The 25,689-nt window shown below is 55.6% G+C and overlaps 9 protein-coding genes across 9 annotated transcripts; 4 read left to right on the top strand and 5 right to left on the bottom strand.

Annotated features, from left to right (window-relative positions):
* Window positions 1-368: 368 nt before the first annotated feature.
* MAM_01886 (uncharacterized protein) lies at window positions 369-1,028 on the top strand (the record flags this gene model as incomplete). The annotated part of the gene is made up of 1 exon (XM_040820685.1): window positions 369-1,028. The coding sequence occupies one exon, from the start codon at window positions 369-371 to the stop codon at window positions 1,026-1,028; it is 660 nt and encodes a 219-aa protein (XP_040681028.1).
* A 403-nt stretch (window positions 1,029-1,431) lies between these two features.
* MAM_01885 (anthranilate phosphoribosyltransferase) lies at window positions 1,432-2,759 on the bottom strand (the record flags this gene model as incomplete). Its single annotated transcript, XM_040820684.1, has 2 exons — window positions 1,432-2,340; window positions 2,412-2,759. The coding sequence occupies 2 exons, from the start codon at window positions 2,757-2,759 to the stop codon at window positions 1,432-1,434; spliced, it is 1,257 nt and encodes a 418-aa protein (XP_040681027.1).
* Window positions 2,760-3,579: 820 nt separating this feature from the next.
* MAM_01884 (transcription initiation protein) lies at window positions 3,580-4,623 on the top strand (the record flags this gene model as incomplete). The annotated part of the gene is made up of 1 exon (XM_040820683.1): window positions 3,580-4,623. One exon carries the CDS (start codon window positions 3,580-3,582, stop codon window positions 4,621-4,623), a length of 1,044 nt encoding a protein of 347 aa, XP_040681026.1.
* Window positions 4,624-6,757: 2,134 nt separating this feature from the next.
* On the top strand, window positions 6,758-11,143 carry MAM_01883 (P-type ATPase; the record flags this gene model as incomplete). The annotated part of the gene is made up of 3 exons (XM_040820682.1): window positions 6,758-7,153; window positions 7,237-10,628; window positions 10,690-11,143. The coding sequence occupies 3 exons, from the start codon at window positions 6,758-6,760 to the stop codon at window positions 11,141-11,143; spliced, it is 4,242 nt and encodes a 1,413-aa protein (XP_040681025.1).
* Window positions 11,144-11,439: 296 nt separating this feature from the next.
* MAM_01882 (Major facilitator superfamily domain, general substrate transporter) lies at window positions 11,440-13,529 on the bottom strand (the record flags this gene model as incomplete). Its single annotated transcript, XM_040820681.1, has 3 exons — window positions 11,440-12,671; window positions 12,729-13,251; window positions 13,290-13,529. The coding sequence occupies 3 exons, from the start codon at window positions 13,527-13,529 to the stop codon at window positions 11,440-11,442; spliced, it is 1,995 nt and encodes a 664-aa protein (XP_040681024.1).
* A 1,262-nt stretch (window positions 13,530-14,791) lies between these two features.
* On the bottom strand, window positions 14,792-17,862 carry MAM_01881 (UBA-like protein; the record flags this gene model as incomplete). Its single annotated transcript, XM_040820680.1, has 3 exons — window positions 14,792-16,101; window positions 16,168-17,316; window positions 17,562-17,862. The coding sequence occupies 3 exons, from the start codon at window positions 17,860-17,862 to the stop codon at window positions 14,792-14,794; spliced, it is 2,760 nt and encodes a 919-aa protein (XP_040681023.1).
* A 1,773-nt stretch (window positions 17,863-19,635) lies between these two features.
* Window positions 19,636-20,832, top strand: MAM_01880 (uncharacterized protein; the record flags this gene model as incomplete). Its single annotated transcript, XM_040820679.1, has 1 exon — window positions 19,636-20,832. One exon carries the CDS (start codon window positions 19,636-19,638, stop codon window positions 20,830-20,832), a length of 1,197 nt encoding a protein of 398 aa, XP_040681022.1.
* A 344-nt stretch (window positions 20,833-21,176) lies between these two features.
* Window positions 21,177-23,138, bottom strand: MAM_01879 (2-oxoglutarate and Fe(II) dioxygenase domain containing protein 1; the record flags this gene model as incomplete). Its single annotated transcript, XM_040820678.1, has 1 exon — window positions 21,177-23,138. The coding sequence occupies one exon, from the start codon at window positions 23,136-23,138 to the stop codon at window positions 21,177-21,179; it is 1,962 nt and encodes a 653-aa protein (XP_040681021.1).
* A 914-nt stretch (window positions 23,139-24,052) lies between these two features.
* On the bottom strand, window positions 24,053-25,033 carry MAM_01878 (ribulose-phosphate 3-epimerase; the record flags this gene model as incomplete). The annotated part of the gene is made up of 4 exons (XM_040820677.1): window positions 24,053-24,319; window positions 24,398-24,643; window positions 24,735-24,861; window positions 24,918-25,033. 4 exons carry the CDS (start codon window positions 25,031-25,033, stop codon window positions 24,053-24,055), a joined length of 756 nt encoding a protein of 251 aa, XP_040681020.1.
* Window positions 25,034-25,689: the final 656 nt, after the last annotated feature.

The raw sequence follows: 25,689 nt of genomic DNA, 5'->3' as shown, positions 1-25,689 counted from the left end.
CCAACGCCTCATTGACACCGTATTGTTGATCTGCGCGTTGGGCATTCAATGTCCACAGCATCAAACTATTATTAGATGCTCGATCCATGTCGCCGTGGATATCGTAACAACTTGGAACACGAACAGCGTCTACAGCACAGGCTGTCCGTCAACTGCCAAATGCCAAATGCCAAATTCCAACTGCCAGACAGTGACAGAATCTGTCACTAGCATTTGTCACTCGAGAGATAATACCAGGAGAGGAGCAAGGGGGAAAACAGCGGCCATGTCTAGCCTGCTTGCACCCCCCTCCTCCGTGTTTGATCACGCGCAACCCGCCAATTATTGAAGCCAAAGTGCGGCACACTAGTTGATTGATTGGTGCCAGAATGACGGCACTCAAAAGTGACAAGGTCCACGGCTCCTCGTATTTCTTTGACGTTCCTCCCGGTCTCCGAGTCGAGACCCGGAGCCAGTCTTCACCACCTCATGTGGTGACCGCCTGGAAAAACATCGCCATGGCGCACTTGTCGAAACGACCATTACCCGACGATCAGCCTCCAGAATTTGGAATATGGGTCGTCGTGGCCATAATAGCCGCCATTGTCGTCGTTTCTGGCGTTGCTGCTGCCCTCGTCATCCTTGTCTTGAAGTACAGGCAACCACAGTCCTACAGCCAACTCCACCACATCGACTCTCAGCCGTCGAGTGCAAAGCTACCAAAGATTGCACATGATATGACTCCAAGGAATGTTTTGTACTCCGTGCATGAGGACCAGAGGAGGTGCATGATCCGAAAGTCGCTGGCTGACCGGAGGGTCGAGCCTTTGACTTGCCTTCACGAAGAAGGCCGCCGAGTCAGGCCAAGCAGTCGTTCAGGAAACCAGAGCTGTCAAAGCCATGAAGCGGGCTCTTTAGTAAAAGACTGGAAGGAGTTTGAGGCGGCACTGCGGATGGACAAGTCAAGATCGCCGATGTGCCATCCCAGCGTCATGCTGTCGACACACCCGCCGCCTGCACGAAGAGCTGCCGAACCATTCGCTCCGTGACACTGAAGAGGCAATTGTCGACGGGGAAGGAAATACCGATCATACCGATGGGTGCCAAGGGTGCAGCGCGGAGCTGCAGATGCCAGTTGAGTGGCCAGGACAGAGATGGCCGTTAGTAGAAACGGTACAAAATGGGAGAAGTCCATGGGCGGCTGGAGGAAGCTGTGTGAGGAGACATGCTGAATGGGATGTGGTTATGAATCGTGTGGCGTAAGTATCCTGTATCCACGAGCTACTGACACAAAAGCCAAGCTCAACCCCATGATGCAGGATAGTATATAATCCCAAGGCTATTTATTCTTGTCTCCAAGTAGATCTAGTTCATGTGCGCAACGTCAAATTGAACATTTGGACCGTCCTAGCCACAAGACTATGGTCAGTGCCAGACTCCGAATCCGATCAATCATGAACCAATCTCGTTGGTAATGTTGACAAACGCTTGCCACTGCTTCCAAGACTCGCCGCTCTTGATAGCCCACTTGGCTCTTCTGAATCCCTCCTTCCAACGCTGACCAGCGTGGCCACGCTCCAAGATGACCTTGCCGTCGTCGCCGTGTCCCATATCACTGGTGTCGGCCTCACAAATGCCTGCCACCACGAAAAGCGCCGCCGTGTTGATGGCGATGAAGTCGATTAGCGGATCTTGGTCGGGGAACTCTCCGCATAGAATTTGTCGCAAGATTTCGGCATTCTCAGCCGCTTCTTTGCCCGGCGATACTTCGCTGAGGGGATGACGCGTGGCACCAAAGTCCTCCGGAGTAATGGTAAAGTGCTCAATTTCGATCTCACTGCCGGGAGACTTCTCCCGGATCATCCAGCAAAGGGTCGCGCCGGCGCAACTAATCTCGTCTAGCTCCTCCTCTCCGCAGACAACCAGGGCCTTGCGGCAACCTGCAGTTTTCAGCGCCTCAGCAAAGGCAGGACCAAGGTCCCGTCTTCCGACACCAATTACACGTGCCTCCAGGACATCCTCCACGGGGTTTGCTAGCGGGCCCAAGTTGTTGAAGATGGTTCTGAATGGCAGCTGTTTCCGAATGGGCGCAACGTAGCGCATGCCGGTATGAAAAACGGGTGCAAATAGGAAGCTGTAGTTGGTCGACGAATAGACCCTGAGTAGGGAGTCGGGCTTGACAGCGTTCAGGATCGGCGCCCTGGGTTTCATGCTGTTGATCATGTCGGCACTGCCTGACTTGGAGGTGCTGGCTCTGTTCCCGTGCTTGGATACCATGAGAAGCGAAGAGGCCAGGATGGATGCCGTCGTGCTGACGTTGAAGGTGTTGTGAGAGTCGCCTCCCGTGCCAACAATGTCGCACTACATGTCAGGTATCAATCAACGGCTTGCTCTCGTATGGACTGTCAAATTGTGAATCGCAAGAGACGTACCAAGCCGCCATTATAAGCGCCTTCCTTCCTGCCTCTTCTCGCAAGGACCTGTTTGAGCTCCTTCGCCGGAATGTCCTCGGCAGCCTTCAGCATGACGCCCGCCGTCTTTTGCAAAACATCTGCTCGGAAATCCAACTTGGTGAAGTGAAGGGCCATCAACAGGGCAGCGGTCTGCGCCTCGGTCACCTGATTTGTGAAGAAGTGAGAGATGGCCTCGGCAATTTCATCGGCCGTCACCTCCGTCTTGACGGGCCAGAGTTTGGTCAACAGAGGCTTCAGGTCGACCGGCGGCAAGCCCGACTGGTGGCAGCGGCAAGAGCCGGAGGGCGTGGGCGTGGAGGATGCCATTGTCGGGCAGTGACTGGACAAGATCGCTGCAGGGTCACCGGGAGATGCTGGCAATCCGGACTTATATGTTATCAAGTACGGAGCACGGAGCACGGAGTAGTCTGGCTGCCAGCAAGATGACCGACTGCGCTCAATGTGAGTCGACTCATATCATGGCTGCATCGTCGACTCCATCGGGCGTGCAGCGACAGAATTTCAGTGGAGAATGCTGCCGTGAGGGGTGCCATTATTGGCCGACCTCGGATCCACGCACCAATGGGAGGTACCGCCTGCCTGAGGTAGGTCCCTATGCACCTAGGTAGGTACATAAGTAGGAGGGTTCAATGCGACTTCCTCGGCCAGAGAAGAAAAAGAGGTCGCCTACTCCGTAGCGTTTTTGAAGTTCGCGCACATAGGCGTGGCGCGATAATGGTTTCCATAATTACGGTCTTGACGCAAATAAAGACGAAGTTGCTAATATTGATTCTGCAGGTTTCTGCTTCTGGTTGCTGTGTGTTGCTCTTTTATTACTAATGCTGTCGAGTGTTGACAACTTGGATAAATAAACCTCGACTTAGAAAGCGCCGGGAGTGAGCCACTTCTGCTAGGCGGCAGGTCATGTGACTTGGACCGACAATGTGCAATTTTACCACTCGTGCAGTCATGCCCACGGCTGCCCTTCACTTCCCCTCGGTCAAGGGAGATTCTGTAGCTGCAGAAAAGTCCTCGGGCGGCCAAGCGACTCCGTAAAGTGTCAACTGGTTCGACGAAGTGAGCAGCGCAGCGCAGCGCAGCGGTCCGTCGCAGCGGTCGCACCGCCGCCAATCCAGACGAAGCCAGAATGTTTCCTCCAGGAGGAGATGCGAATGGTGGAGGCTACCAAGAGGACCTGAACAACATCCTCTGTTGTCCAGACTGCAAAGAGATCCCGCCCAACCTGGTGGAGGAGTTCTCCAGCGGTGACATGGTGTGTCAAAGCTGCGGCGTCGTCGTCGGCACCCGCATCATCGACACACGCTCGGAATGGCGTACTTTTGCCAACGACGATCATGGTGGCGATGACCCCAGCCGTGTCGGCGGTCCTCAGGATGAGTTTGTGGAAGGCGAACAACTTGCTACGACTGTCGCCTTCTCCGAATCAAAGGCACACAAGGCTCTCTCGCGTACACAGAACAACGCCAACCAGGACAAGGCGCAGAAGGGCTTGATGCAAGCCTACAAAGAGATCGTGTCGCTATGTGAGGCCATCAACATGGGCCAGAACGTCTCCAACGCTGCCAAGCACATTTTCAAGCTTGTCGACAAGCACAAGTTCATGAAGGGCAAGCCCCAGGAAGCTGTCATTGCCGGATGCATCTTCATTGCCTGTCGGCAGAACAATGTGCCGCGAACATTCCGTGAAATCTTCAACCTTACCAGTGTCAGCAAGAAGGAAGTTGGCCGCGTCTTCAAGCAACTACAAAAGTTCCTTCAAAAGTTGCAGGATACCGAGGGTGAGGGCGCAACAGGCTTGAACACTGTGACCAATTACGAGAACACCTCTGTTGGTGCGGAAGACCTCTGCAGCCGATACGTCTCGCAACTCGGCTTCAAGAACCAACAAAAGATTTCCAAGATTTCTCGGGATTTGGCCGAAAAGGCAAACGACATTTCCGCACTTGCCGGGCGATCTCCCCTCTCTGTCGCTGCCGCTTGTATCTACCTGGCTTGTCATCTTGTGGGCGAACCTCGCTCCTCGCTTCCTATTGCGAAGCAAGCGGGTGTAAGTGACGGCACTGTCAAGACAGCCTACAAGCATCTTTTCGCTGCACGCGAGCAGCTCGTCAAAAAGGAATGGCTCGAGGATGGTGGCAGCATGGATAACATCCCTCAGGTGCAGGCATAGAGGGACATCAGAGGCGTTCTGGTTTAAAGCCGCATGGGATACCGCATGAATGCTCGTGACCTTTTCGTCGGACCTATTTTCCCCCGCCCTTTGTCTCTCTCTCTCCGTCTCTTTTTTTTCCCCTCTCCCCCTTGCTCTCTTCCTCTCTCTCCCTCTCCGTCTCCCCGTCTCTCCATCTATCCGTCTTTGTATGTGTGTGTTCTCGCGGAAGTTCGTTGGCTGATTCGCGAACTTGAAATTCGCAAGTAGTTTTAAATCATTGTTTGTTTCGCTTTTATTCTAGACGAGCAGCAGCGCAATTTGGCCATGGCGTTACAACGGGGAATATGATTTGTTTTTACCATCTGGCACAAATGGCACCATCGGGCAAATGGTTTAGGTACTTACACTGGACGGAAGCATTAGAAGAGCCTAGATTGGGATATCAGAAATAGCTCTGAGCGAATAATAAAAGCTTGATACCACGCCTTCTGCGTTTTTCTTTGTCAGCATTTTTGTGAGTGGTGATGAATCGACGACTATTCTCGGGATGCACTGGAGATACCCATCAACCAGCCTACGCTGCCTTTTCTGATTTACCAAAACACCCTTCATCTCATGGCACTCGCTCTAGACCGCACTAATAGCCTGTTGTTCTTCCCGCTCTCACCACAAAGCGAATCAATTGTCCACACTACGGGTTGTCCCGCAGGTGCCGCATCTCGAAATTTTCTCTATAAGCACAATAGTAGAGATATGTCATCATACATGATAGCCCCGCGTCTTGTTAATTTCGTCTTCAAGTAGATTCGTGACATGTTTTGAATTCCATTTGAGCAAAGAATTGACAGGGCTGTCCAGCGCTGTGGTGAAGGAAAGGTTTCATGAGTAAGTCAGTCTATTCATAAGAGGACCAGCAAGTACTCCGCGCCCACAAAGCCCACAGAGCTACCTGGAGGGACGCCCATCGACATTGTGCCATCTAGTGAATAGGAGATCTGCCTTCCTTACAGGCTGATTGCTGGCCTAGGGGCTAGCGTCCACGCGTCCTTGCCACTCACTTCGCAATCAACATTAAAAGCTGAGCCAGCATCGATGTTCCGGCGCAAACGCCACTGGTCCCCCCCACGTGGCTTGAAAGCCACTTGCTAAATGGAACATTTGAAGTTCTTGATTGTTCCCCAATTAGACCTGGCGCAGTCGGTCCTGGGGCTGGTACGCTTGCGGATTGGCGCATATTGTCCGCTGGCGGAATGCATCTGTGTCGAGGGCGGGCAGGCCGAGCTGCTGCGAACTGTCCAACCAGCAGGCGGCGACGGCTGCATGTTGTGAAGGGTTGCTCCCCGATCCAGATCTGCTCGAGTCAACAATGTGGGTTTTTGTTGACGGCAGGCGCACGGAGTACTCCGTAGCGCAACAGCGGTTATGGGTTATGGGGTCTACACTCGCGGGTGTAACCATCACCCGAACCGATGTTCGCTCCTCCAAAACTGTAGCTGTTGCACGTTGGCTGTCGATCAGTCATGGGGTGGTAAAAGCGAGGCGGCGTGCGAATGGAGATGAGTCCGTGAGCAAGCCATGTAAAGGAATACCCGACCATGTCCTTCCCTCATCGAGACGGTTTTTTTTAGGGCAAAAAAAAAAAAAAACTTTCTGGATATTGCGAGACCATTGGTCACTCGCCGTCTTCGTCGTTCGTTGGTCCGTCAGAAATAGAGTCGAGCCACAACGTAGCACTGTGTTGCACTGCCCGCTCAATTTGGGCGATTCAACGGTTCCATCGCTACATCCAAGACCTTCCTTGTCTTGTCTTGAACAGAGTGGCTAGCTGCGACCTGGAAGATGCCCTCAACCCCTGTGCTATAACTAGCACCAATACTAGTCTCTCGGATCCCTTCATTCGTTGCTCCATCTTCCGACAACACGAGGTGCCGTCGTGGTTTCATTTGCATGTGGGTATTTTCTGGCCGGACAACCGGGGCACGACGAATGCGTCGAGCAGTGCGGCAACATCGCCAGGTCAGGATATCTGTCTTAGCCTCTTCGTTCTTTAAGCTTCAATCTTGTGTCAGAGTCCTCTGTCTTTTATTCTTGAGACCCTGGAAATTGGGCAGTCGGAAGAGCTGGCTCACCTCGATTCGCTCCCAGTCGCATTATGGCCAAGGGTGAGTGCCGCACGACAGAAGAGCGCCCGGTCCAGAATGCCCACGAACCCATCGTGCGTCGACGTAAAGCACTGGCGACTTCAGTTCCATCGGTACGGCAGCTCGAGAGAAATTTCCGTGAAGTGGCCAGCAAATTCTACCAGTCGACCGTGGTTGAGTTGATCCTTCGGCGCAAGCACTTGACTGCGTCCAAAGACGGAAGGCACATCCCACTTTCCATTGAGCACCGCGAGCCTTTGGTCGACACCAGGCGAGGCCACTCGTACATCTCCAACAATGTTCGGACATGCAGATACACGGTCTGGGATTTCATCCCGAAACAGCTGTTCTTTCAATTCACCCGTGTAGGAAACTTTTACTTCCTGTGTGTTGGCGTGCCGCAAATGGTGAGGATCCCCTCCATCAATGTCTTCCGCTGCTCGTCGCCGCAGTCTCAACCTTTGTCCCGCTGACTTTGTCTTGATCATAGATCCCCGGCTTGTCGACAACTGGGTCGTATACAACAATTTTGCCCTTGCTCTTCTTCATTCTCTTGTCCATAGCCAAGGAAGGATACGATGACTTTAGGAGACATCGACTGGACAAGGTGGAAAATGCCAACTTTGCGACGGTCCTCGGCAGAGAAGACTACTGCACGGCAAAACCCAAACCTCTGCGTCTGCTCAACCGTCTGAACCCTTTTCACATTGAAACCACAGCTAAATGTCGCCCTGTGGCCGATGAGGAGTTTGAGGGTATTCGCTGGGTCTCGACCAGGTGGAGCAACATCAAGGTCGGAGATGTTGTGAGACTGTCTCGCGATGACCCTATCCCTGCCGACCTGGTATTGCTCCATAGCGACGGAGAAAACGGCCTTACATATGTCGACACGATGGCGCTCGATGGCGAAACAAATCTCAAAACCAAGCAGGTTTGCCATGCTCTTGAGGGTTGCAGTACCATTCAAGGCATCGCAAACACCAAAGCTGAGTTTGTTGTTGAGGACCCGAATCCCGAATTGTTTAATTTTGACGGCAGAGTCACGATGAACGGGAAAGCCGTACCGTTGACTTTGAACGATGTCATTTACAGAGGCAGCGTCATGAGAAATACGACATCGGCTACAGGCATTGTCATCAACACAGGTGAGGAATGCAAAGTCCGCATGAACTCAAATCAGCATCCCAGAGCAAAAAAACCGGCACTTGAGAAGGTAGTCAACATGGTTGTCATAACTCTTGCTGCTTATGTTGTCATTCTCTCCGTCGGCGTATCAATGGGCTATGTCAAATGGAAAGGCGACTATGAGCAGCTTGCCTGGTATTTGGATAGGGCCACGGTACCCTTTTACCAAATCATTATTGCGTTCATCATCATGTTCAACAACGTTATTCCTCTAGCTCTCTATATTAGCTTGGAGATTGTCAAGATTGGTCAACTGTTGCTCCTGAATTCCGACATCGAAATGTACCACGACGAGTCTGATACCCCGGCTCGGTGCAACACCAACACTATCTTGGAGAATCTAGGCCAAGTTGGCTACATATTTTCTGACAAAACTGGTACCTTGACCGACAACATAATGAAATTCCGAAAATTGAGTGTTGCAGGGACAGTTTGGCTGCACGAAATGGACCTGGAAGAAACCGATGGTTATGATCCTATTCAGAAACCCACGGTACACTCCTTCGCCCGGAGACCTCTGATTCAAAAACCCGACAAAGTTTCCCCCACAATTCACGAAGACCAAATCAGCGCCCTGGAAAAGCCAATGTCTCCGTCAAGGGCATCTTTTGCTGGCCGACGATCGTCCTCGCAGTGGCGTTCAACTGGTCGCCCAGACCACATCCAACCAGACGTCAACACATCTGATCTCGTTGACTATCTCAGAGTCCGACCGAATTCTGCGTTTTCCAGGAAAGCTAGAGAATATCTTCTAGCGATTGCCTTGTGTCACACTTGCTTGCCTGAAGTAAAAGACGGCAAAATGGACTTCCAAGCATCTTCGCCGGACGAATTGGCTCTAGTTCGAGCCGCCTACGAGCTGGGGTATCGAATTACGCGCCGCACGGCCAAATCGATCACCTTGCAAGTCCCCCAGCCAAACGGAGGCACCGAGAAGATGGAATTTGAGATCCTAGACGTAATTGAGTTCAGTAGTGCACGAAAACGTATGTCAATCGTCGTCCGATATCCAGATGGGCGGATATCTATCATTTGCAAAGGCGCCGATTCGGTAATCCTCCCCAGGCTGAAATTAGCCTCTTTGGCTATGCAAAAGGCCAATGAAGTGAGGAAAAGTGCAGATCTTGAACATGAGATGTACCGCCGAAGCCAGCAGCACGAACCCCGTAATAGTTTTGGCGGGAGGCTCAGTCTAACCGCACGACGAACTCCCGTTATATACCGAGACCGCAGCATCGATCAACAGCGACCTCCGATGAACAGAAGAAGGTCTTTTGAAGTACACAAGCTTATGAGACCTTCCGATGACCGCCAACATTGCAGCCCTCTTGCGCCGCGCGGAGTCTCCTTGGACGTATCTAGAACGACAGCCTTGAGCCCATCGAGCCATCACCAACCGCAATCCGTGCCAGCGCATCTCGGTTTTCTTGAAGACTCTACCATCTATGGCGAGTCTGAGATTTTCACCAAGTGCTTCAAGCATTTGGATGATTTTGCAACGGAAGGCTTACGAACATTGCTCTACGCCCAAAGGTTCATATCCGATCATGAGTACCGATCGTGGAAAAAGTGTTACGACGACGCGTCAACCAGTCTTGTTGATCGACAGGAGCTCATTGAGGCAGCAGGCGATGTGATTGAGCAGTCGTTTGACCTTATTGGAGCGACTGCAATCGAAGACAAGCTTCAGCAAGGGGTTCCCGAAACTATTGATAAACTACGACGAGCCAACATTAAAATCTGGATGCTGACAGGCGACAAGCGCGAGACAGCTATTAACATTGCCCATTCCGCCAGGATATGTCGCCCTGGGTCCGACTTGTATGTGCTGAACGTTGCCAAAGGATCGCTAGAGTCCCAGCTCATGGCACTAGCCGAGGAATTGCACAATGGATCAACACACAGCGTTGTTGTCATCGATGGTCAAACGCTGGCAATTGTGGAAAAGTCCGATTCCCTTTCGAAGCGATTCTTCTCAATTATGCTGCTTGTTGATTCGGTGATTTGCTGCCGTGCGTCTCCTGCCCAAAAGGCGCTGTTGGTGAGAACTGTGCGGTCCTTGTTAGGCAAGCTCAAGGGTAATGAGCATCGCGGCTTGACCTTGGCCATTGGCGATGGAGCCAACGACTTGGCTATGATTCAAGCAAGCCATGTGGGCATTGGAATATCTGGAAAAGAAGGGCTTCAGGCAGCGCGTGTTGCAGACTACTCGATTGCGCAGTTTCGTTACCTTCAACGACTACTCCTCGTCCATGGTCGATGGAGCTACGTGCGGACAGCGAAGTTTATTCTCTACACGTTTTGGAAGGAAATGTTCTTCTACCTTCCCGCTGCCCAGTACCAAAGGTACAACGGATACACCGGTACATCACTCTACCAAGCGACGAGCTTGACGGTGTTCAATACCCTGTTCACGAGTCTGTGCACAATCTGCATGGGAATTTGGGAACAGGATCTCAGTGCCGAGACGCTCCTTGCTGTCCCGGAGCTCTACGTATATGGGCAACGCAACATGGGACTGAACCCATGGAAATACGTCCGCTGGATGATTCTGGCCGCGGTCGAAGGAGTCATCGTCTGGTACGGCGTCTGGGCAGGGTACGGCTGGATCTCTCCTGCAGCCCGTGACGAGGGCGTATACGCTCTGGGCACTCTCGCATTTACTGTAGGGGTACTGTGGATTAACTGGAAGCTATTGTAAGTCGACTCGATGCACAGCCATTCCTTGCAAAGCAGATTTGTCCTAACAAGTTGGCAGTATTTTCGAAACCCACTACAAGTCAACCATTGTCATGTGCTCCTTTTTCATCACAACGTGTGGTTGGTTTGCCTGGTTAGCCTTTTTAGATGGTGTCTACGCGCCAGGCCCAGAGGGCCCATACCTCATCCGGCACACCTTTACACGCGCATTTGGCAATGATGCCGTGTGGTGGGCAACGGCCTTTGTCGTCCTCGCGTTCCTCGGCCTCATGGAGCTCGTCGGCAAGACCATCAAGCGGAACATGTTGGCAGCAGGCATGTGGCACTGGCCGCCATGGAAAATGCATCGGTTGAGCGACAACGCAGAGGAATGGGACCTCCAAGTCTGGCAAGAGATGGAACAGGACCCCAAGGTCCGTGAGCGGTTGAGGAGACTGGCCAATGACGAAGAGGGGATGGAAGACATGGAAGCGGAGGATGTGTTTGATGTCGAAGCTAGAATGGATGGGTAGAAATGCTTTCTTCCGTCTTCTTTTGTTCTTTCCCCGGACACTTGTTCGCGCCGAGACAGGCGCATGATACCCCTGATTTTACAAGACACGATACCACTGATGAATACTAGAACAGGTACACAAAGAAGATGCACACAAGGAACAGGTACACCACGTACAGGTACAAAAAGTACACATGTAAATAGAGAGCCGTCACATATACATTGAAGAGTTTCTTGTTCATTATAATGGCCGCTGCATGGGTATATGGGTACGTGTGTCCCACGGCGCGTTGCGCCACATGTTGTCCGTCACAGTCATTCCGAGGTGTTGTCCTCATCATCATCATCATCATCATCATCATCATCATCATCATCGTGGATTCCTGTCGTCGTGATGCCGTGGCGAGTTTCGGCCTCGACAAGACTGGCATCAGGCCTCGGCCTGCCGATGACATCCATGCTCCGGAAAGCCGTCACAGCCACCAGCAGGAAGGCCACTCCAAAGGCAAAATCCACCCAGCTGGCCGCCCTCAAGCCCGTGAGCGAATCGGCATCCCACTGTCGAACAGGGCCGGCCTCCTCTACGGCGACGCCGCGCGCCTTGGCCATGGCAGCCGCCTGGACAGACGTCCCGACAGCCAGACCAATCGACCGGCCAAAGTGTGCGAGGGCGTTGATCAGCGCACCACCAACAGCCTGGTCCTCCCGCGGGAGAGCCTGGGACGTGAACAGCGTCAGGCAGGGCCACGCGGTGTCGGCGCCCACGACGGCGAGCACCATGGCGGGAAAGCCGTAGGCCCAGTACGTCGTGGTCGGCGGGATGGGGACGGCGTACAGCAGACACGCGGCCGACGTGGCCAGGGTTCCGCAAACGAGGATGAACAGCATCGGGACGCGACCGAGGAGCTGTGCCACGACGAGGGCCACCAGGATGCCCGTGACGCCGGTGGGGATGTACCGCAGCATGGTGTCGAGCGGCGACAGCCCCTGGAGGTCCTGGAAGAAGTAGGTGGTGAAGATGAGGTAGTTGTTGAAGGCGGCGAAGAAGAGGCCCGTGATGACCATGGCAGCGGCGAAGCGCCGGTTGCGGAAGACGGAGGTCTTGACGAGCGGCGCGCGGGAGAGGTGGCGGCTGCGGGCGTGCCGGCGCTCGAGGTAGATTTGCCAGAGGGCGAAGAGGGCGACGAGGACGAGGGACGCGACGAGAAGCACGGGCACCCAGGGCGTGGCCCAGCCGACGACGTTGCCCTCCGTGAGGGACAAGTTGAGCGCCAGGAGGGCGGCGGTGACGAGCGCGGCGCCGAGCCAGTCGACCGCCGGAGCAGCGTGAGCCTCGGGCGCGCCGCCGTCCGGCGTGGCGTCGTCGGGAGGAGACGGCGCGCGGGGCGGGATGAGGAATACGCCGGCGACGGTGATGAGGGCGGAGAGGATGGCGAGCGCGCCAAAGACCCATTTCCAGCTGGCGTACTCGGCGACGAGGCCGGAGAGGAGGTTGCCGCAAACGCTGCCGAGGGGCGCACCGGCTCCTTGGTGGCAGCGTTCGAAGGCTTGTCAGCAGAGGGCGCGACTTCTGGCCGGCGAGGTCAACTGCTTGCCGGACTCACCATAGGTGCTAAAGGCGTAGTTCTTTGCCTTGCCTGGCGGGAAGGTGACGCCCAATATGCCAATGGCCGTGGGCACGGTCGCGGCGGCCCCCTGTCGAATGGGTGGGTGGGTGAGTGAGTGAGTGTACGAAGACACGAGGCGCATGTCATGACAAAGGCCTACCAGTCCTTGAAGCCCTCGGAACAGATTAAAGGTAATCTCATCGGGCAGAAACGGATTGGCCGCCGTCACACACGTCACCCAGACGGAGCCGAGGATGAAGATGAGCCGCTTGCCGTAGACGTCGGCAACGCGGCCCCAGAGCAGGAGGAAGCACCCAAAGGCGAGGGAATACGACGACACGATCCACTGCTGGCGGCTTTCGGGGATTTGGAGATGGCGTCCGATGGTGGGGAGGATGATGACGACACTTTGGATGCTGAGGACCTGGACAAAAGCGTCATCACCAAGCTGGTCCATTTCTGGGTTTTTCTTCTTCCTCTTCTTTCCTCTTCTCTTCTCTTCTTTTCCTCCTTTCGCCATCTATTCTTCAGGTAGAGCAAGGCAACAACGGCACTTACGTTGAGAAAAGCAGCCCCCGTGACAGTGGCCACGAGCGCAACACATCGTGTCTTGGACATGGGCAAGCCGCCATTGGCATCCTCGCCGTCGGTCTCGGTGCGCCCACGGCCGGTACGCCGTGATTCATCTTGCTTCTCTGGCGCCGAGACGACCCTGGCGCCGTTTGCCTCGCCATCAGCCCGCCCGCGTCGCGGCCTCGACGTCGCATCCTCGTTTGGAGCGGGGGGCCCGGGGCCCATCATGACGTGAATTTCTCCCACGCTGCAGCTCTCATGAAAGTCGTCCGGACTGCGCCCGGCATCATCTTCAAAGGGGGAGAGGAAGGAAATCAAAATCGACCAAGCAAGCAGGTACAGGTTGGTCCATGTCCCCGGGAGTCGGGATCGTCGGGACTACCAACTTTGCTTCAACTTGCATTTAAGTAGTAATTGCCTGTCGGTGGGCCGGACGACGAAACACGCATAACTCCAAAAGTAAATGCGCATGACCCCCTCTGCACGGGGTACCATTACAATACGTACCTAAGTAGGTACTTTTAAGTACATTTTGCAGCATCAGTACCTGTGGCCAGCCAAGTGCGTGATGTACATGGAACAAGTCACGAATTGCCCCTCGCAGCAAATGGACTTGTCCTGTGACATTTGTCAATGTACATGATTTATTTCTCATTGGCTGTCTCCTATCGCCTCGCATCGCATCGCATCGCATCTCATCACATCTCCTGGAAAACGATCAAAAACTCCTCATGTGCACACTCCCTCCCCCCCCTTTGTCAAATACAATCTGTCTTGTTCCGTCATCGCCTATGCTGAAAACGAAAACCCTCGTGAGCCAACGTCAACCCTCTCACGCCTTCCCCCGAGGTGGGAGCAGTTGTTAAACAATATTACCAAGAAAAGAAAAGAAAAAGAACCATAGAGTGAGAGACAGTGAGTGGGGAGGAGAGAGCAAAAAAAGGCAGCTTCTTGCGCAGTCGCAAACGCCTCTAACACTATCCACGCTTGATGTTCTGTGTAGAAAAGATGAGCTCGGCATTGTTTCCCCTTCCCTCGTGTTTTTTCCTATAGACGGTACCGTTTCACCCCCCTGATTCTTTCTTTTTTTTTAGGATATTCTCGATGAAAACAAGAGGCGGCGAGATAGAAAAAAGAAAAACGCAGTAAACAGGTTTTCTTTTGCAATTGTACACGTGCGCCATGGGCCAAAAATCAAATAAAAAAAAAACACAAATCCGTCCGGCCCATTGCTGTTCCCTTTGCCTCTCTCCCCGTGATTCCAATTAAACATCTGTGCGTTGCGGCACGTATCTTGGTGATCATGTTTTCCCCTCCCATGCTTCGTTATAAAACACACAAAGACAACCATCTCAGGGATTCGGTAAGCCAAGGCCGAGCTCTCTCATCATGCGTTCCTCACGTTCCCTGACACGTATTCCTCGCTCGCCATAATCTGGGCGGTATCTACCTCGCCGCTTTCCATCGCGATCACGGTTCCTACCCCACTAATGGTAGTTTCCGCCCCAGCCGCCACGCTGTTGCTGCCCGCCTCCGTAGTAACCGCCGCTGCCAAAGCCCTGTCCGTAAGATCCATAGGGAGTGTTGCCGTGTTGGCTGGCCCCCGCTCCGGCGCCCATTCCATAGGTACTGCCATGAAGGTTGTGTCCCTGGAGATGGCTTGGATATCCGCCATAAGCGCCGCCCATCTGGGAGTTCTGAGGAGGCGGGAGACCGCTTTGGCCGCCACTCGGGGCGTTGTTGGTAGCAGATCCGGGCCGAGGTCCGCCCGCTAGAGAAGGGGAGGGCCCAGAGGCGGCCGTTTTAGCGTCACCGAAGTGTTTCAAGTCGTCGGCGGAGCCAGATGCTGGGGCCTGGGTCTGGCTGTTAAAAGACTGGTTTTGAGACTGGAAAGAAGAGGTGCCACGAGCAAAACTCTCGTGGGCGCCGCCGAAGCTGCTGCCACCCAAACCGGGCTGGCTACCCGCCTGGCCAGACGCAGCGCGACCGTACTCACCGAGGCCAGAGCCAAGGCTGCTATCTCGGTGAAGCGAAGATGGGCCGCCAAAAGTGCTAGGGGACGACGCATGGTCATATGGCGCGTTGGGGGACATTCCATAAGGTTGACCATACATTCCGCCCTTGCCGCCATAAGGACCAAAACCGCCTTGCCCGTAGCCAGAGTAGTACTGATGATAGTAAGGGTTGCTGTAATAAGGATGATTGTATCCAGGATACTGCCCATGAGACTGAGGCTGCGAGCCAGGTGCTCCCTGCTGAGGCTGCTGGGACGGCTGGGCTTGCTGGGCCTGTTGAGCCTGCTGGCCTTGTTGCTGGGCTTGAGCTGCGGGATTGGGAGTTGAGTGGCCGCTGTTTTGGCTTTCATTCGAACCACCAAATCTAGGCTGATTGTGCAGAGAGCCACTCTGCGGGTATTGGCTAAGGTTGTCAGCAACATTGTAGCCGGCAAAAGGACGCTGCTGGGAAACACCGTCGTGCTGGCCATGAGCAGCTTGCTGGGCGCCGTACTGCTGCCCGTAAACGTTGTAGGTGTTTCGATCCTGCTGATTGGCAGTGTAGTAGTTGGAGTAGTCGGATGGGGTAGACGTAAAAGCTGCGCCAGGCTGCTGAGCTTGGGGTTGCGTAGTCTGGGTGGCGAAGCTGTCGAACTGAGGCTGGGAGGAAGGCGCAGGCTGGGCAGCGTTGAAGGGATCGAGAGGCTTCTGAGTGGCTGCGGCAGAGTCTGGGGGCACAAATCGACCGAATTGTTGAGTTGCAGTGGTAGCAGAGGCCTGAGCGGCAGCGGGAGCGGTGGGAACTATACCGGATGATTTTTTTACATCAGTGTCGCTCATGTAGAAAAGGAGCACAAATATGGACTTACCAGCTCCGGTGACGGCTGAGGGAACGATACCAGTAGTCTTCTGAGAGAACGATTCAGGAACGGCGACAGGTTGAGAAACCGGAGGAAGAGAAGCACGAGGATGAGCAACAGGGGAGTCCGCCGGCGGTTGAGCCCGGGTCTCTGCTTCCTCACGCTCGCCATCAACATCCTCGTCACCGTCATTCAGGCTGAAAGCTCCGAACTTAACAGCAGCTCGATCCACCTCGCGGTTGCCCGGCATGCGAACAGCCTCTTCTTGATCCAAAACTCGTCGTTGGAAGCTAGGAGCACGAGCCGACCGTTCAGTAGTTGCCTTGATCGCTGATGCGGCATACCCGCTTGCAGCAGTCCGCTGAGCCTGGTGCTGGTGGTGAGCAGCCGAGATGGGGGTGGTGGAAGAACTAATGGGGCTCTGTCGCGGGTCCCAAGAGTCAGCAGCGGTGCTAGCAGCTGTGCCAGTCGCGGGTGGATTGGAGGCGTCAACAACCTGTTCAAGATTTGTCTCGGTGAGTTCGTCCTTGCTTGGTGGCAGGGTAGCTTCGGGTTCAGTAGCAATGACAGAGGCGGAGGCGGGGACGGGAACGGCTCGTTGGGCCACAGGGGTGGTTTCTTCTTCTGTAGGCTCAACAAGTCCGGGCTCGGCGGGGACAGGCTCGGGTACAGGCTGGGCTTCGAGGTCAACGGGCTTCGACGCAGGAACTTCCTTGGGAGCAGTAGGCGTGGGGTTGAGGGCGGTCGACTGACGAAGCATGCTGGCCCACGTCTTGGCTGCGGGAGCTGCTGGCTTGGCAGGTTCGACAGGAGCAGACTTGTCGGCAGTAGTACTCTTGAGCTCAAGCTTGTCATCTTTCGATTTGGGACTATCCCATGCTGGGGATTCCTCAGTTGGGACCGAGAGCTGTTGGTTCTCCTTGTTACGAGTGCCGTTGGTGCTGGGTTGGGATGACCGGCCACGGCCAGCGCCACCACGAGCACCTCTTTCAAAACCTCGGCCTCGACCGCGGCCGGCCTCAGCGACAGCCCGTCCGCCACGAGCAGATCGCGAGCTTGACGCAGCCGGCTCGCCGGCAGCAGCGGTCGTCGTCTCCTTCGCCTTTGTGCGGATGGTCTTCTTGGGCTTTGAGACCTCGCCCCACTGGGAGACGGTGCCTATGCAGGGAGCACAGAGTCAGCTTGGAGACTGCACCGCGACAGCGTGAAGAGCTCGAACAGGACGGCTGCAAAGAAAAGACGAGGCAACGGCGGGCGGAACATGGGGAAATGGTCGGTACATTGGTTGTTTAGACATGTGCTCGAATCATGATGGAACGAATTGACGGCAGGCAGGCGGCGGCAGAGCAAGAGCAAGTTTTGAGAAGCTGGGAAAAATTCAAGTGCAAAAGGGGACTACGCACCTTCAGCAATACGTGCGACAGCTTCGTTCTCGTCGCCGTTTGTCTCCTGGAGGGCAAAAAGGACGTCGGCCTCGGACCAGTCGGGGAACATCTCGCGGATGACAGATGTTTTATCGCCGTACTGCTTGCGCAGCTCGGCAAACTCGCCCTCGTCTTCGAATGCACCGAGGTTTTCGTCCTTGTGGTCTGACTTGTCGCCATTGGTTCTGGAGCGGCCGCCTCGACCGGCGAAACCTCCTCTACCGCCTCGGCCAGAGCCTCTGCCACGCGTGGCGGACGACCGTGATGCGACCTCGGACATGGAGATGGTTTGTGGTGTGGCGCGTGGGACGGAGGAATGGTCTGAGGCGAGAGAGGTCTGGAGCTCTGGAGGGATGCAGCGGCCTTGATCAGGTGGCCCTCTGCAGAGAGAAGGAGAATAAAAAGGGACAAAGTGACACAGTAAGGCGGCTATTGGCCAGCTCCAAAACGAAGAGATAGTCCCGTGGATGAGGACGCGGCAATGAGTTGCGAAGCGATGGGCGTTGCTGAGGAGAAGGAGATTGGGGATGGTGAAAGTGCTAAGGGAGGCACGAGGTTTTTCCCCGGAAGCAACAGAGGGCCGGGTGTGGTTGACGAAGGATTTTGACTTTGACGGCCACCAGAAGGGCAACGCGCAGCCACCAGTCGGGGCTGGGTCCATGTGCCAGCGCCAGCGCCAGCGCCAGTGCCGGTGCCAGCCAGCCAGACTCGCAGTGGGGGGGGTTGGGCGCGCGCAGGTGTGCGCAAGTGGTCTGTAAGTCTGGCGGGAAGACGGCCAAGTGGGAACCATTCAGTGCGAGGCCCAGTGTGCGCCAGGCGCCTCAAGCCGCCTGGCCACCGCTGCAGGGGTCAACTGGTCCCAACGGTCCAGCAGCACACTCGGGCACTTGCGATTTTGTCAACTGCCTGGCTGGCCGGCCTTTTTCTTTTCTTTTCTTTTTTTTTTTCCCAGCGGCCAACTGGTCAGATCTGGGGCGCTGGCACCGAAGCACCAAAGGAGATGTGCCCGAGCAGCTGAAGCGCAGATGCTCCGCACTCCGTACCTAAGTACCTAGGTACTACTTAAGCACCTGGGTACCCGATACAGCATCTACCGAGTATGTTCATGCAGCGCGCACACTCGGGGGCGTGCCCGGTGTCTCGTATTTTTGCCAACCCTTGCCGTGTGTGCTCAAGTATGCAAGCTAGGGCTTCTGGGACGTTGGGACGGCGTCGGGGAGGAAGAAGAGGCATGACAGGTACCTCGAGACCACGGTCCTCAGGGTAGGTAAGTTACTCCGCCATATAACAATCCGTCACCCATTGAAGCGCGCGCCATGACGCTTTCCAGCCCTTTGTCCTAGCCGCGCATACAAGGTGAAGGTGAGCCGGTCATCACCCTGATCTGGCACATCTCGGCACAACTTACTATTTTTGGGCTTGAGTTGGGGCTCCGCGTCGTCACGGTCCAGTCTCTGGTGCTCGCCAAGTCCCTATGTATAATGTTAGTCAGATACTCCGTACAAGCCAACGGTACTCCGTACGCGTCTATTAGACGGCGAGTCCTGGCGAGCCTTTTAATAGCGGGGGGTTGCACGAGTACGGGTTTTGCCGTTTTTCATGAAGCAGTTGCCAAAACCGCGCCGGCCTAACCAATGCGTCAGGGCACTGGTTTCTAAATCCCAAGTCTTCACTTGCTCGCTCTGCATCTCCCGTCCTACAACCTGACTTACCGCCGCGAGCTTGACCAATGCCAAGATTTCGGCTGTCCTGAGGCAAGAGTCAGGACCCTCGGGTCCAAGGGACGGACATTGACAGCCCCACACTAGCTCCCCGCTCTCTCAATGGCCAGAGCCAAAGTCAACCCGACTCATCACGTGATGCCAATTCGAGACTCCAGCACCTCCAGCGCGCGGGCTGATAACCACCGACCAGCCCAAACGTCATCACATCCAGTCGAGCGGCACAGTTATCATTGCGCCCGGCAAGGGCAGCAAGTCCTGACATGAGTCTGCCGTAGGCAGAGCCAGCCCCCTCTGCGCCTCCTCATGTTGAGATCAAGCCAGAGCCCACCATGTTTCCGACAAAACCTGCCCGAGCGCTCCGCAACCTCTTCGCGGGCTATCACGAACCAGCCGGGTTGTCGAAGCAACAGACTCAAAAGCTCCTGGATGGCCTCAAGGCGTCCTTTCGACGGCACCTCGACCGCGAATACGGCCGAATTGGCTTCGAGCGCGCCGCAGTCGTAGCCAAGGTCACGGATCCCGACGACGCTGTTCGACATTCGGCCGCAACGAGACATCTAAGGTCCATTCTCTCCAACCCGCTCTTCAGCTACAGCCAGCGCGCCGGCTCCCCCTCGCAAGCCGAAAAGCTCCACGCGACCAGGCGAGATCCCATGGACGTGTTCGACCACGCCGTAGCCAAGGGGATGATGACGCTCACAGCCGCCACGGGATGCATGGTGGCCAAGCGACAATTGCTCTCCGCATCCGACGCCCCCCAAGACCTGTCTTCCTCGCAGACGGCACTACGCGTCGTGCGGTGGCTCAGATCGTCCGGCGCCGAGTCGAAACTCTCGTTCCTCCACAACTTGTCCTTTGTCCGAGCCCTGACGCCATTGCTCGTCGCAGAAGGTCTGGAAAGCATCGCGTGGGAATGGATAACCCGGGCCGTCGGCGACGCAAGCCTCTGCTGGGAGACAGGCGCACGGGTCAATCACGCCGCCTTCTTACTCGCCCAGATTGTCCGCACCAAGAGTCAGCCGCAACACGGGAACCTAGACGCAGCCATCACGGCCATCTTGGACGCCGAACGGCTCTACAGGAGCAGCCCTCTCCTGCCGCAAATACTCGTCCTGCCCTGGCGCTCAGTATCTTGGCTCTCTACCGTCGAGTCATACACCCGGGACGCCCCTTCGGAGAGGCTGTTTGACGCGCACTTGGCCGCCGCCGAGCTGCTCCCCACGCCTGTCGAGATCGAAAAGGCGCACCTCCACCTCCATCACCCGACGCATCCGGACCACGCGCCGGCCCTGCGTCTGTTCGGCGACAGGAAAAAGGTCCGGAAGCTAGTGGCGAGGCTGAACCCCGACAGGATTCAATGGAGCAGCATCAGAGGCATGGGCACCCTACCGTGGCTTGCGTTCCTGGGCCACGACACGGTCAATCACTTGACGCGGTCGGGGCGGAAGCGAGAAGCAGACAGCCTGACCGAGCTTCTGCGGTCAGCATTGGCCATCGTACCGCAAGATTCGTTGAGCCCGACCTGAGCCGGTCGACCGTTCGACGTGCATGGCCCCAGTTTTGCAGACTTCACATACTCCCGGCCCCCGGATACGGCCTGTAACGCAACCAACTTGACTTGACACGCACCGTCCATGCTGCCCGCCGGCAGCACGCAGGGCATTCGCACTCGCAGTGTTGATATGCACAATGCGTGAAAAGCGAAAAGGCTGAAGCTGCTGAAAGCGAGCCCCCAAGACGGAACGCACAGTCTTGTATAGTAGCAGAATGTAGCAGATATCAAGAGGATTCAGAAGCCCCGACATACATACCCTACCCTAGTTCGTGATCAATCTAGCTCGTACATCCACTTCCACAACCGCCGCTCCGCTTAATCGGACTCGCTTCCCTCCGTGTCCGAAAACCCATTGAAGACATCCTCGTCGCCCGACTCGCCCAGCGCAGGACCGGCGGCACCCTCACCGTTGCCCTCGTCCCCGTCGCCATCTTCGCCGTCGAGGTTTCCTATTTCAAAGACGCCGGAGATATCCCACCTGTCGCCCTTGGCCTTCCTGCTAACGTACTTGACAAACTTGAGGGCGCCGCGGTCCCGCAGCACGATTGTCAATTTGTTCCACGACGCAGCCTGGAAGAAGAGGATGTTGTCGTCATCACTCGACGACTTGTACACGGCGGCATCTTCGTCGTCGACGTCGTCGTCGTCGCCGGCCATGTAGATCTCCACGCCACCGACCTGGTCGTCTTCCCCTGCCAGTTTGGATGGTGGTTCTTCCACGGATTTGGCCTTGCCTTTGCCTTTGCCTTCGCCTTTTGCCTCGGGCTCCTCCTTGGCCTCTTGGTCATCGTCTCCCCAGCCGGTGGTTGGCGTCATGCCGAGACCGATCTCGAGCCGGGGCTTGCCGTCGTGGCCTGTGGCGAGGGTGTAGTCGGAACCGCGGCGGAAGCGGCGCGCAACAAGGTCGTGGCTTTCGACGGTGCACCCCGTGGCGATTTGGAGCCAGTGGCGGAATTGCCTGCTGGGCAGGAGGATGTCGAGGAGCTCAGTGATGGGGGATTCCTCCTGTGACGTGCGCAGCTGGTCCGGTTCGCTGGGTCGCTGGTACAGGTAGCGGTGCTTGTGAGGGGGCTTGGACACCTTCCAGGGCGTGGCTTTCTCGATGGCTTTGCTATCTCGCGGGAGGGCCTGCTCCTCCTGCTCCTGGATGTGGTGCTTTAGTCGCCGGGAAAACTTCTTGGACAGTATGTCTGACAAGGTGATGCTGGAGTTTTCCCCAAAGTGCTGCGAGACTTGGTCGAGCGTGTCGGGCGTCAGGTACGTCGGCGCGATGTACCTGAGCAGGAATTCCAAGTCGGCCTCTTCGAAATCGCCCTGGCTGGACGTGGGGTTCGCGATCCTGACGGGCTTGGCTTGGGGCGCGTCGTACTGCGCCGGGTTGCCCTGAAGCTGCATCAGGCTGCTGTTCTTGGCGTTCTTCTCCTCCTCACCCTCGATGTAGCCCTCCTCTCCGATCTGGGGGATATGGAACCAGCCGCTGATGGCCATGCGAACTCGTCCATTGTCCTCGTCGAGCTGTTCCTTGGACTCGGCGTGGTACACCTCCTCCACGTCGTGGAAGCTCTCGCCCGGCTGGACAGCAAAGAAGCTGAGCTGATTCCAGGCCGGTGGGATCACCTTGACGGCGTCGGGCAGCGGCGTCTTGGCAACCTCGCCATCTTTGCCCACAATCTCCTGCACGGGGAACAGGCGCAGAGCACCGCCCCATTCCGGCTGCCACGGCTTGTCGGGATCGGTCAGGTACAGGATGTAGCTGACTCTGCGACTGCCAATGACATCATCGTGGCAGAGCAGAAAGCAGCCCGGCGTGTAGACATTGACTGCCATGTCAGTCTTCCTACCACTCAACGGGCCGCAGCCGGTGATGCTGGACACGTAGTCTCTGAACGTCTCGGAGTAAATGGCGTCTCGGAGGGCCAACAAAGACGGCAGCTTGGCCAAGGACTCGTCGTCGAGGCCATCCAGGTTGGCCAAGTCTCCGGACTGGTGAATCTTGTAAATGTCGGTCTCCTTGGGGGTGAATTGTACGTTGTCGCGCACTTCGTCTCGCACAGAGCGCAACAATTTGTCGTCGACGAGCTCATGGATCACAGCGTGCTTGTACGGTGAAGAAGTGGCATATTCACGGGTGTACGAGTCCAACACGGACTTGTCGAACAGGCCGCTTCGGAACCGCTTCTGCGCCCCCTCGTCCGAGAGAGCTGTTTGCGTGGGAGACGAGGTCAGTTCATTTGTCACGGACGGGTCTCTGGGTGGTTCACGTCGGGGAGCGTACATGGTTTGGATTTTTTGCCGTTGGGCTGCTCGCCATTGGCCTCGGTTTCCGCCTTTCTCTTCATTTCCCATGCGGATCATGCCGATTTGCGCCCTTGACAGAGTACACAAGTTGACGTGGCAGGTGTGAGTGAGATAGATGGCAAGGGGGGTTGGGGGATCATGAAATAAAATAAGAAAAAGAGCCCGCGCTTCTCTCCCCAGCTGAGAGCGTCTTGGTGGGCCAATGCCGTCAGAATCCAGAAAATTTTCTGGACCGTGGCACCACCTCCTCGAAGTCGTCTGCCGTCCCACCGTGTCAACGTTGACGTTGATATAAAAATACTTGCACGTTCAAATGTTCCATCATGGGCTGGATGAGTGGACGTCAATGGATGCGCTTGGCGACCTTGGTGCCGTCGTCCGTCGCAAGATCCGTTGATTGAGGGCCAATCGTCGGCACGCAGACATCAAACCAGCAAGAATTCCCACCAACAGTCAGGCCCAGTTGTCTGGCTTTGCATGTCATTACTCCGTACAGCGCTTAGATATCGAGAAACCGCCCGACAGACGCTTGGCCCATCCTCAGCCAGCAAATAGTCACTGCCGACCGGTACTCCGTACTATCCATGTGATACTTGCCCCCCAGGCCCGCTTCCATGATGGCCGGCATTAATGCAATGCGTGTTGACGCCAGGCAGGCATTGGTTGGTCTCGTTTCAGCCCGCAGCATGTGTTGCACGCGGGTGGTTGTTTTTGGAAATGCAGTTTGCAGTTTTGTGTGTCTGGTCGCCTCTCGCGGTGGCCTACGGACAGGATCCCGTCACCAAAGGATATCATGTATGGGCACTAGACTCTGCGGTTGCGTCTTCCGTCCGTCATTCTATTGTCTATTCGTGTACACGCACGTCGGCCCAACGACATCCGTCATAGCACGCTCATAGTCTGCCAGCCCTCGAATCTACCGACTTTCGCAGCAGGGAAATCACCTCGGACGGGTCCTTGGCGCCAAACACGGCACTACCAGCAACGATAACGTTGGCCCCAGCATCAGCAGCCTGGTCAATCGTTCCAGGCCCCAAGCCACCATCGACCTCGATGTTCAACTCGGGATATCTCGCCCGCAAAGCCTGCACCTTGGGGAGCTCACCCGCCATGAACTTTTGGCCGCCAAATCCAGGGTAAACCGTCATGACAAGGACCATCTATTGGGTCAAAGAAATCGTCAGCAACACAGCTCGTCAAGAATGTGAAAGCCCCATGACTGTCGGGGTATGACCTACGTCAGGCTTTTCCTTGGGATCAGCAGCCTCCAAGATGTCCCACAGCACATCAACAGACGTGCCTGGTTTGATGGCGATGCCCGCAAGCATTCCGCTATCGTGAATATACCGAATGAGCTCTTTGGGGCTGGTGTTCTTGTCGGACGTTTGCTCAGGGCTCTCGGCAGCCGTCGAAAATGCCGCCTCATAGTGGAAGCAATACAGGTCACAGCCGGCCTTCTTGAACTCCTGGACCCATTTCTTGGGCTATGAACACAACCAGGAAACCCGTCAGCCGTGGCCCAATCTTCAAGAATTGGAGTCGAGACCCTTCGTCCTCTCGCCAACTGGTATTTACCTCTGCAATCATCATGTGGCAGTCAAACGTGCCTCTACCGTTACCCTCGCTGGGCCTGTCAACATGTTTTCTGATCTTGGCAACGACAGGAGCTCCGAATGTAATGTTGGGAACAAAGTGTCCATCCCTGTATCCTGATTAGGGCATTGCAATCGGCAGCTGGGTAGCATTGGACGAGCAAACATGATGTCGACGTGGAGCCAGTCGGCGCCATGTTCCATGGTACGAGCGCATTCGGCACCAAGCTGAGCAAAGTCAGCAGACAGAATAGAAGGCGCAATGATTGCCGGCGGCGTCATGGTGTTTTGGCTTTGGGATGTGCCTAGGCACAAATTTCGACGGCCAAGGGAAGAAGTAAGCGGGAAGAGCCGCCATGTCAGAGGAGGGAAGCTCTGTGTGTTTGGTCTCTGATGTCAGTGGGGTGTGGTGTGGCCACTCCCGTTTTTTGGCTCGACAGGTCCGGTCACAGGAGAGCGGGCAGTGCAGCGGGGCGCTGACCAGCTGATTCTAATCCTATCCAGGAAGCGCCGCGGAGCTCCACAGTCGTGAGCAGGCACTTTTGGTCAGGCCATCACTGATGGACAACTTGAACTACTGGGCATGCTTTAAAGCTTACAGGCTTGCTCCGCGAGGGAGTGAGCTTGGCAATGCTAACACGCCAAGATGCCGGGCTGGAAGCAGTAGCACAGCGGTCGAGGTAACAATTGAGTCGAAAAAAATATCTTGGCCCGCCATGGAAGACCGGCATATTAGAGGGACAGTCTGGGCCGGTTCGCCAGGATACAGGAAATCATTGTCATGTACATCGGCTCTCGTACACACCAAACTCAAGCTCAACAGCTATGAGACTGTAATATACAAACTTATTTTCTGTACGCCCAGTTCTCTTCCAACTATCCACCCAGTTGCCCAGATACCTAGGTGGATGATGGGACTCGTTCGTGCAACGTCAAGG

Source organism: Metarhizium album (genome assembly GCF_000804445.1).
Source record: "Metarhizium album ARSEF 1941 chromosome Unknown scaffold_3, whole genome shotgun sequence".
In the NCBI taxonomy this organism is placed as follows: Eukaryota; Fungi; Ascomycota; class Sordariomycetes; order Hypocreales; family Clavicipitaceae; genus Metarhizium; species Metarhizium album.
This window is presented reverse-complemented; position numbering and strand designations above follow the sequence as displayed.